This window comes from Electrona antarctica (assembly GCF_951216825.1).
Source record: "Electrona antarctica genome assembly, chromosome: 5".
Lineage (NCBI taxonomy): Eukaryota > Metazoa > Chordata > Actinopteri > Myctophiformes > Myctophidae > Electrona > Electrona antarctica.
The window spans coordinates 39,404,565-39,415,803 of record NC_136810.1 but is presented as its reverse complement, the minus strand read 5'-3'; the positions used below and the strand labels follow the sequence as shown (position 1 = coordinate 39,415,803).

Below are 11,239 nucleotides of genomic sequence, written 5' to 3'. Positions count from 1 at the left end.
AGCAATTAAAATCGGGCAATTAAAAACAATGTTGCAAGTTAGATGCTTAAGCCATTTCAACAGTGTTTTGCATGAGCATATGTAGGCCTATACATGGGCACATATGTAGGCCTATACATGAGCACATACCGGTAGGCCTATACATGAGCACATATGTAGGCCTATACATGCGCACATATGTAGGCCTATACATGAGCTCATATGTAGGCCTATACATGAGCACATATGTAGGCCTATACATGAGCACATATGTAGGCCTATACATGAGCACATATGTAGGCCTATACATGAGCACATATGTAGGCCTATACATGAGCACATACCGGTAGGCCTATACATGAGCACATACCGGTAGACCTATACATGAGCACATATGTAGACCTATACATGAGCACATACCGGTAGACCTATACATGAGCACATACCGGTAGGCCTATACATGAGCACATACCGGTAGGCCTATACATGCCTGTGCTGGAATAGTTTCATGACATGGAGAGGCATTTGAGGGATACTGCAGTGCTGCAGCTAGAGAGTAAAAGTAAAGTCTCCCAAGGCTACTGCAATCTACAGCAAGCCCATGTCTTTCTGGAGTTACGGTATGTGCAATCTCCTCGTCTCGTCCTCGTTTAAGGATAAACCCGACGCGCCGCTCGAATGCCAAATGTGCCGAGCCAGCGCAGGTGGGGACCGCATCCACATCTATAGGTAGGCTAACCCAGCCAGTCCACCACCACCAGTACCACATAAGGTTTAGGCTGCGCATTCATTGACCTGGCCTTCTAGCGGTGTGCCCGTCCGCTGTTGGAACAATCGTGGGTGGATTTTGGGCCCATGGGATCAGCCACGCTACGGAGACTCTCCACATGCCGTTGGTCCGATACAAACAATACAGTCCAACGAGGACAGTGAAACACAGTGAATAGATCATGTAACAACAGTCCAGCACAGGGCCACGCTGCAGGACTTCCTTCCTGCCTCTTGGAGCAACTGAGAGCCCACCTTTGTTTCACAGGCCGGGGCAGTTGTCATGCCAACTACATGGCCTTGGCAAGCCCTAAAACAGAGTGGCAATGTAGGGTCGAAGGGTGTGTGCGTGTGCGTGTGCGTGTGCGTGTGTGTGCGCGTGCGCGTGTGTGCGCGCGCGTGTGTCAGTCTGCAGGGGTGTGCTGAAAGCGGAAAAATCCCACCCTATCTATTGACCCAAGGGGTCAAGTGGTCTAGGGTATTTAGGCCCGAATAGGTGGACCTGGGGCATATAAGGCAGCCTAAGTCTGTCGGCCGGTGGCCTGGTGGCATGTTTATGCAATAACCGTGGTTATGTAAATAGTGCAAGCGAGCATTAGCTTACGATACCCTTCTCGCTGTGATATTGGCAGAAGGAAAGTATCAAGAATGAGCGTGCATGCGCAGAGGACGCGTTTATACCTGTTGGCCGGGTGCGTCATGACGCACAAGACCCATTCCTATATAAATATTAGTAGCCCTAATGTGAGTTTATAAAAAGGTTTTTCTGTATATCCTCTGTATATCCTCAGGAGATGCTAACCCATATAGCAAGCTAATGCTCGCTTGCACTATTTACATAACCACGGTTATTGCATAACCTCCAGTTTTCCATCACATATTATGAATCGGCCTACCGTATTTCAACTATGGCACTGAGCTGAGTGGATATGTGCACATGCGCCGTGCGCATGCATGTGTATGCGTGCACATGACATCATTAAAATATAGCTTGTCTGCGTGCGTGTGTCTGTGTGTCTGTGTGTATGCGTCCATGCCTGTAATCCTTTGTGTGGGTGTTTTACAGAGACCTTATCATCACTGCACTAACTATAGCCACTTCTTTCTTGCCTTTATTTCTGCATTTTCATAGGTGCCTTGGGTGTGTTCTAATGTAATTAATGGCTGCGTGCGTGCGTGTGTGTTCTCCCTCGCTCGCTCTCTTGTTCGTTCACTCATCCCTGTCGTCTGTGTGCTCTCTCTCTCTCTGTCTGGTGTGTGAGGGACGTACAGTTGACCAGTAATGGATGAGTAATGGTGAACCGGGGGAGGTGGTCAGTAGATCAATCTGAGGTCTCATCTTCTCCTCCATGTTGTCGATGTTGGAGCAGTGGAGCTGACAGGACAGACAGCCCACAGCCGTCTCCTCGCTGCCCCGACAGACAGGGTCGTACAGTAGGGAGGCTCCGCTGACAGACGGATAGACACGCGGGGCGAGGAGGTCAACACATGAATGTGATGACCAAAACGGAGAGAGAGAGAGAGAGAGAGAGAGAGAGAGAGAGAGAGAGAGAGAGAGAGAGAGAGAGAGAGAGAGAGAGAGAGTGAAGACTTAGTTAGAGCAGTGGTTCCCAAACTTTTTCATGTCAAGGACCCCCAAATTGACACTCATTAGCCCGCGGACCCCCATTTGAAAATACATGCCAGGGACCCCCATAAGAGAAGACTTTTACGGCTCTAGCAGTGATTCTCAACCCGTTTAATTTCAAGGACCCCCAGTTTGACATGAATTAGTCCCCCATTTAATGCCATTTCTATCTCTGGGACCCCCAATTTATATTGTAAAATCAAAGTTCATTTAACTCTGAGAGTGTACAAATGTAACCAAATGGACCCATTGGGTTCCAAACTATCATTTAGCTGGGGACCCCCTGGAACTCCCTCAAGGACCCCTGGGGGTCCCCGGACCCCACTTTGGGAACCACTGACTAGAGAGAGAGTGAAGAAAACAGTGAACCGTGCTGCATAATTTATACTCCCCCACGAAGGAAGCTGCGGTGGTGGTACGGTCAGTGATGCCCATCTGTGCAGCAAGGAAGAAGACACTTATTCCCTCTTCTTGATTTACGAGACAATCAAGAAATAATCAATTGATTGAACTTGCAAATGAATGAATCATGCAATAATGACAAAGAGGACCTTGAATCTCCCACACAACGTTCACCCCAGCAATATCATTAGAACTCTATATCCGTGGTTCCCAAAGTGGGGTCCGGGGACCCCCAGGGGTCCTTGAGGGAGTTCCAGGGGGTCCCCAGCTAAATAATAGTTAGGAACCAAATGTACCCTTATGGGTCTGTAACTCTGGGTCTGTAACTCAGTGTACAAATGGAACCCAATGACCTACCGGGTCCATTGGGTTCCATTTGTACACTCTCAGAGTGAAATTAACTTTGATTTTTCAATGTAAATTGGGTCGCAGAGATAGAAATCCCATTAAATTGAGGTCTGTCTGTAGCCTAACGCATGTCAAACTGGGTGTCCTTGAAATGAAAATGGTTGAAAATCACTGCTAGAACCGTAAAAATCTTCTCTTATGGGGGTCCTTGGCAAATCTTTTCAAATGGGGGTCCGTGGGCTTATAAGTGTTCATTTGGGGGTACTTGACATGACAAAGTTTGGGAACCACTGCCAAGACCAGAGGTTCTCAACCTGTGGGCCAGGGCCCACTGGTGCACCACAAGGTTATTGCAAGTGCAAATAACACTAAGATTTGAATCACAATAAAACATTCATATAAAAAATCACTCCTGTGTGAAGTGAGGGGCGCTCTTATCATCGTACATCATCAGACATCATCTCATTCCGGCCAATCACAATTTGCGTCCTCTCCACCGTCATCAATGTTTGTGTCACGCAATGTTTGTGTTTACACTATGAGTATCATTGTCAATGGCATTTAATGTTTGTGTAGGTCAGGACAAAGTTTGTGCACACACACTAAAAGCTGGACATAGGAGGGGCTAGTGCCCCTCAAAAATCACACCCGTGTGAAGTGAGGGGTGCTCTTATCATCTTAAATCATCAATCCAGCTTTTAATGTTTGTGTTTACACTATGATGTAAAATTGTCCATTCGCAGTGGTGTGAAACAGGGTTGCGTTCTTGCACCAACCCTCTTCGGAATCTTCTTCTCCCTAGAACTGTCAGCTGCATTTGGCTCATGTCCTGAAGGTGCCTACCTACACACCAGAGCTGATGGCAAACTCTTCAACCTTGCACGTTTGCGCTCTAAAACCATGGTGACCAGTGTCCACCTGAGGGAAATGCTTTTTGCTGATGATGCAGCACTAGCATCCCACACTGAGTCTGGACTCCAGGGGCTGATGGACAGGCTTTCATCTGCTTGTAAGGAGTTTGGTCTTACCATCAGTATAAAGAAGACCAATGTCATGGGACAAGATGTTGAAACTCCACTCTCCATTGACATCGATAATCAGACTCTGGAATGTGTTAACACCTTCACATACCTCGGATCTGCAATCTCCAGCGACCTTTCACTTGACACAGAACTGAATACCCATCTTGCGAGAGCCGCCACAGTGATGGCCGAGTATGGTCAAACAACCACCTATCTACGCTCACAAAACTCCAGGTCTACCAAGCCTGCGTCGTCAGCACCCTGATGTATGGCAGCTAGGCCTGGACCACGTACACCAGACATGAGAAACGGCTTAACAGCTTCCACCTGCGTTGTCTACGTCGCATCCTGAGAATCTCTTGGCAGGATAAAGTTCCCAACACAGAAGTCCTGGAACGTGCTCACTCCACCAGCATGTTCACCATGCTGAGCCAGCGCCGCCTCAGGTGGCTTGGCCATGTCCACAGGATGGACCCCAGCCGGCTCCCCAGGGCCGTCCTATATGGAGAGTTGTCAACTGGCTCCAGACCTCTTGGTCGCCCACGCCTGCGCTTCAAGGACGTTTGCAAACGTGATATGAAGCAGGCAGGCATTGACCACAACAACTGGGAGGAAGCTGCAAAAGACAGTGGCGTTTGGAGGCAGACTGTCGCTGCAGGAACTCGCCGTGCCGAGGAGAGACACATCTCTTTGCTGCAGGCGAAGAGACAGAAGAGGAAACTGTGTGAAGCAGCCCCCAATCATGTGCCAGTCCCCTCTCATTTTGTCTGCGCCAACTGCACAAAAGACTGCCACTCCGGAGCGGGGCTGTCCAGCCACAGCCGCTGCAAGAAAACATGACCACCCAGGCGCAACCCATCGTCATCACTGACGGACGGATGCCTATGATAATGCTTGTGTTAGGACAAAGTTTGTGTTTACACGCACACTAAAAGCTGGACTTAGCCCCTCAAAAATCACACCCGTGTGAACCGCTCTTATCATCATACATCATCATACACCACATTCCCTGCTCAACCAATCACTTCCGGGCGTCTTCACTTTTCTGCCCTCACTTTTATCTTCAATACTGTATGTACTTTGCTCAGCCAATCAAATCATCGCTATGGGGTGATCAATCAGCCAACCACAATCCAATGTTTCTGTTCACACAAACCCGGAAAGCTGGGCATAGGCTAGCGACCCTCCAAAAAATATATATGGTTAAAATCTTTAAAACCTTGAAAAAAATTTGATTTCCCAAATTCAGTTTCTCTCGGTTGGAGTAGAATTGTCTTTCTCCAAAATGTTTTGGTGTTCGCTTACTTCAACATCAAATAATTTAGCATTTATTTTTATTCTTGCGCTGGACGAGGGCTCCAAATTTGCCGGTCTACTTTGTCGATTAAGCTCTGCTTCAAGCACAGAATGCAAGATTGCGTAAATTAGTTTCCACCTTAATTCCACGTACTACAGTGCTTTGCAAGCATAAATTGCACTTGAGGCACAGGGCAATTTGTGGTGCACCTTTGATGTATGTAAATCTGGACCGCAGAGAGAGGGACTTTGCGAGAGAGAAACATTAAGGACGCGGCAAGTATGTGAGAAAAAGGGAGCAGTGAATGGGAACTTAGAGACAAGAGTGAGACAGATTTTGTTCTCAGGAGATGGGACAGGGAAAGTGGTGTTAAGCAGAGATCAAAGCTTGGATGAGCCAGTGTATCCTGTGTGTGTTGAGAATCATGGAGTCTCTCCTCCAGCTGCTTCACGTGGCATTCCTCTGGGTGGATCTCAGCCAGGGTGCAGTGTTGTGGCAGAAACCTTGTATCTCCATTATTTCGTCTTTTTTGTCTAATGCTATATTTGTCTCCACCAGGCCGAAGGCATGGGGAGAGAGTATGTTTTGCACTCCGTCCGTGTGTGTGTGTGTGTGTGTCCGTCCTTCCGTCGATGCCAAACTTTGCACACACACTCCCTGGATGGCAACGATGAACCTCTGCCCCACATTTTCCAGAACGGCCACCATGAGGCAGCTTTTCACATTTTTTTTTTTTTTTCTCATTTGAATGAATTTAATACTTCTGTTTATAATCCATTGATATTGTTTGGTAGAGCATCAAAATTATCCCGATGCCGCTTTTTGTTTTTGATCCACCAGAAATTCAAAATCTGATCCCTTTATTAAAAGTGCCCAAGGCATCCGATTGAAAGCAGGTGGAATATCATTTAACAACATGTTCCTATTTGCAGACACAAAAACATGTCCACACTGGAAGAAGAAAAACAAAAACAAATCCTGCATAGATACGTTGAATGTTATAGGCAGGAAAGTTGTATTTTGTCTTCTGTCTATACAAAAGGTTAACAGGTCCCAACAGCTCCGGTTGCATCTGCAAACAAAACGTCTGAACAGTCTGATGGACGTCAACCTGACGGTCCGTAAAGCAGCTTTCACCTTTGTTTCTTCTTCCTCTTCAGAGCTTTCCACTCTCCCTCCTGAGTGGCCAGACTGCCAAACAGCTCCTTCACCTTCCTCTTCCTCTCCACATCCCTGCTCTTGATCTCGTTGAGTTTCTCTCGGGCGAGGAAGCGCGAGTCCTTACGGACCTCTCTCAGAGCTCCCTTGAACTCTTTCTTGTACTTGTGCTTCAGCTTCTCTCGCTCCCTCTCCTCTCGGTTGCTGCCTTTCTTCTTCCCGTAATCCAAAATTTCCACGATCTTTGGCGTGAACATATTCATTGGAATGGGTTTCTTCTTCTCAAACACCAGAGGTCTGATCATGCTGGGAGCTCCACTGATGCTTTCTAAGATCTCCTGGGTAAGCTCCTGTAAAACTGTCGGGTATGTTTTGACAGGAAGATGTTTTGAAAGTAGAGTTCCGATGGTCTGGAAGATGTGTGTAAATGAAAGCAGGTCTTTGTAGAGCAGGCAGGAGCGCTTCACTAGGTCCAGGCAGGTGGAGAGACAAGTCAATCTGTGATGGTCTCTGTGTGTGTCGTTCTGGAAGTCCAGATGTTGCACAGCCAACAGCGACATCTGGCTCTTGGTCCAGCTGTGACAGGACAGCGGGTCTGACAACACCAGCAGCTCACTGGACCTCCCTGAACGGGACGGCCTGAACGGTGGCACCACCGAAGAACCTATAGAGGTCCTGTCCGGCACTGCCAGGTGCAGCGTTCCACACAGGAAGTTGATGAGCTCGGGCAGGAAGCGCTTGGAGAGGGACACGTATTCCACCGCCAAACAGCACAGCGCCAGGCCTGAAGTCACATCCTGCAGTGACCTCACTGGACACTTGTTGAGAGCCTGAGTGGTGTACAGCAGTGCAGGAGTGGTGGCCGGGTGTCTGAAGTCTGAGGTGGGGAACAACAGGGCCGTCACCATCACGTAGATCACCATGTCTAGGGATGGGAAGGCAGCATGACCCTTTACCCTCAGCGCCTCCTCCATTGTCCGAGCCCCTCCTGCTAGGATGGCCTGCATGGCCTGGCAGGAAGCATCTGGAAACATCTGGCTCAGAACATACAGCTGAGGTATGATCTTGTCGATGGTGGCGAGCTCGGGTGGATTCCTGGTGGCCAGCTCTCCCACATACTCCAACAAGAAACCAACCAGTTTCTGCAGCTTGAGCTTGTTGCCCACAGCTAGACTGGGGTGGTTACACTTCTGCGTCCTGGCCAGTATGATGACCTGGTTGTCAGGGGAGTGTCCATGGAGCAAAGCCTTCATCTCACTGAACTTCTCTGGAGCTGTGAAGGTGTACGGTAGTTCTGCCATGGCCGCCTCCTGTCGGCTCTTCTTCTCTTCTTCAGTCAGACTCCTCTGGGCCGTGACATCACTCTGTGGCTCCTCCTCCTCTTCTCCTCCACTCTCCTTCTCCGAGTCCAGGTCTGAGTGACTGTCTTCCTCCTCCTCCTCATCATCTTCTACCTCTTCTTCATCATCTTCTTCTTCTTCTTCTGATCCTCCCTCCTCACCATCATCATCATCATTTTCTTCCTCCTCCTCGTCTCCCACGCCCACCGACTCTTCATCTACGTTCCACTTTCCGTCCTGATAGGCCAGAGTCTTCCTGTCGTCCTTGTCCAGGATGAAGCCATCATTGAGGTCATCAGCAGACATGTGGGTGCGAGTCTGCGTGCTGTCCTGGACTATATCTCCCAGCATCCTCCTCTGACGGTCCGCCTCAAGTCTCTGCAGTCTCTCCTTGGTCTCAATGGCCACTTCCTCCGGGGTTTTCAGCTTCTCTGAAGGCTGGGCCTTCATCTCAAAGGCCAGCTCCCTCACCCGCATGTCATACTCATCCAACTTGGGTTTGTCGTCCTGCCAGTCAGAGGGGCCTCCTCCTCTGCAGGGGTTCTTGTGTGCCAACAGAGAGCGGATGCTCTGCCACTCCTGGTCCAACTTCTCCGTCAGCTCGTGAGCCTCCTCCTTATGAATCTGACGCTCCCGCTTCTCCTGTTTGGACTTCTGGATGAGTTCCTCAATTAGTTCTTGTCTGGATTTGGCCTTCAGACTTCCTCCTCCTCCCCCCTCCTGCTCTCCTGGGGTCTTCTTCCTCAGAAGACCACCCCCACCGCCGAAGTGGGACGCAGTCAGCTCAGCTGACAAGGCACCCCTCTCCTCTGGTTCGTCGTCACTGTCTCCTAGATGAGTGAATTTCTCCATCTCTGCCAACGACTGGCCGTAGTGAGTGAGCTCCTCCTCCTCATTCAGGTTGTAGATGTCCTTCTTCTCATGAGTGCGCTGTCTCTCCAAGGCAAATCTCTGCAGGATCTTCTCCTCTGGTTCCATCTTGGAATCATACTCCCCAAACCTTTTGTCAACGAATTTGTTGGACTTGTTCTTGGATTTGTATTCTTTCAGAAGCGTCTCCTTTCTCTTGTTGATGGCTTTGGATCGAGACACACCAGGCAAACCGACGTCATGCTTTGTTTTTCTGCCCAAGATGTCAAATTTCTTCCTGTTGATTTTCACCTCGAACGGGTTGTTCTTGATCTGAGTGGAGGTCTTGGTCTTACGAACCTTGTCAGCAAGACTTGCGTTCTTTTTCTGGGGCTTTTTCTGTGGCTTCCCCATCTTGTGGTTTTGTTGAGAAGTTTGCTAATTGTAATCCAGATGATTGTAGAAAAGTTCTAATAGTAACAATATCCCAACATTAACCTTTAAAATCCATCATTTATTCTCCTTTCCACGTTGTTGCAAGAATCCAGCGTGCATGGTGCTGCTGGCTGGGTTAAAGTTCAAATTAAACAAGAGGGTCTTGAGTCGTGAGAGTTTGAAGTGAAAATCTTGCAGCGCCTCTAATGGTGGCTAAAAAGAATGACTCCCCCAGCAGTAGTATTATTTTATGCAGTGGTTCTCAAACTTAATTAAACGTAATTTGAAAGGACCCCTATTAAATAGCTCGAACCAGTGCTGGTTATTTAGTTAGGACCCGCTACAGTGGTGTTCGATACGAACTTAACCGGGATGTGGAAACCTCTACTTCAATGCTCTACGAGTTGCTTAGCCATTAGCCAGTTATTCTGTCTCATCTAGAAGACTCGTGCCCAAGGTAATAAAAGCTATTCAAGGTATATGGGTTGTAAAGCCAGATACCTTGATTCGTATATGTTGACCTGTTGGAGATACCGCGTGCGTTGCTTGGTATCTCTGCCATGGGAGCCGCCTTTTATGCTGTGCAAGTCCAGTGTCACGATGATGTCTCCACTGCGTATATCCATCTTTGGAGTTTCTACATTCATCTGATGTCAGCGCTGGATATTGCCGTTGTCTCCATATATGGGACTATAGGTTATCCCCATATATATGGAGCTCTAAGTGAAAGCCTTCGCAACAACCCCCATGTACACAACATCCTTTTCACATTTTTTACCTAAAACTGCACCGATCTGCGTGAAACGTTCCATGCACACTCCCTAGAGGCCAAGGATAAATCTTTGACCTGCATTTTCCGCATCTGCCTTTTATAGCGCCACCAGGAGGCCGACTTTTGTAAAACACATTTTTTGATATTACTCCTCCAGATTCTGTCCAAAAATCTCACAAATCGTTACACAGTATCTCTATGGTCATGTGCTCAAGTCGGATCTGTCCGATATTTCATATTCCATCCTAATTGGCTATAATTGGCTTTCACAGTTTGCAAGATTGCCCCGTTTTGAACAAAAGCCTCAAATCATGAACGCAGCATGCAATTTACGTGAAATCTTTCACACATTTTCTTACTAGGCTGAGGAATATATCCCACCCTTTTCACATTGGCCTGTTATAGCGCCACCAACAGGTTGATTTTTGCAAAACACATTTTTGGAACAAAATGCCTCAAATCATCCAATTGCCATCAAAGGCGTATGAAAAAATGGCACCCTTTTCACATTGGCCTATTATAGCGCCACCAGGAGGCCACAACCTGACCTGCCCTGGTGGAGACCTGTGCCCCGAGGGGCACTTTTTCTAGTTTATACTGTGTCATACTCAGTGTTGTCAAAGTTACTCTAAAACAGTAATATTATTACTTAATACTTTTAAAAAGTAATATAGTTACTCTACTTATTACTCCATGCCAAAGGTAACTAGTTACTTATTACTTTTCCCCCCTCAACCTCAGTATTTGTTTGCATCTTTTGTCCCCAAAAGTCTTACTTTGCATTTTCAACATTAGCAGTTTTTTCTCCCCTTTTATTGCAGTGTTTATTTAACTCTGAAAAGTGTACTGTATAGTGTACAGTGTACACACCATGATGGGTCCATTATCCATTTGGTTCCATTTGTACACTCATTTGAATTAAATGAACACTAAGACCAGGTGTTTCATGAGGTTTGAAGTTGTGGAAAGTTCCTTCTTCCCTGTACCCAACTTGCAGCAGACAATAATGTTCTTCTCGTCTTTATCGGGGACATAATCATAATAATGACAATACTTCTAAGTGGTGAACGTAAGTCTAAAGCTGTATGGTGCCGGTGTCTCCTCCACCTCCTAGCTCTATGTTTAGTTCTAAGTGGTGAACGTAAGTCTAAAGCTGTGTGGTGCCGGTGTCTCCTCCACCTCCTAGCTCTATGTTTAGTTTGTTTAGGTCTCTTGCAGTACTCTAACACGAGTCGCACACTA

At 47.5% G+C, this 11,239-nt stretch overlaps 2 protein-coding genes across 2 annotated transcripts in view; one reads left to right on the top strand and one right to left on the bottom strand.

Annotated features, from left to right (window-relative positions):
- Positions 1-11,239, top strand: part of shank3a (SH3 and multiple ankyrin repeat domains 3a) — a gene marked incomplete at both ends in the record, with an annotated part of 322,930 nt that overhangs the window by 217,733 nt on the left and 93,958 nt on the right. The gene's annotated exons all lie outside the window — the stretch shown is intronic.
- Positions 6,440-9,358, bottom strand: LOC306922714 (nucleolar protein 14-like). The gene has a single exon (XM_079500505.1). It carries the CDS (start codon positions 9,202-9,204, stop codon positions 6,577-6,579), a length of 2,628 nt encoding a protein of 875 aa, XP_079356631.1. The 5' UTR covers positions 9,205-9,358; the 3' UTR covers positions 6,440-6,576.

Coding starts and splice junctions, on each gene's coding strand:
- LOC306922714 (XM_079500505.1), bottom strand. CDS start 9,204: ATGGGGAAGCCACAGAAAAAGCCCCAGAAAAAGAACGCAAGTCTTGCT.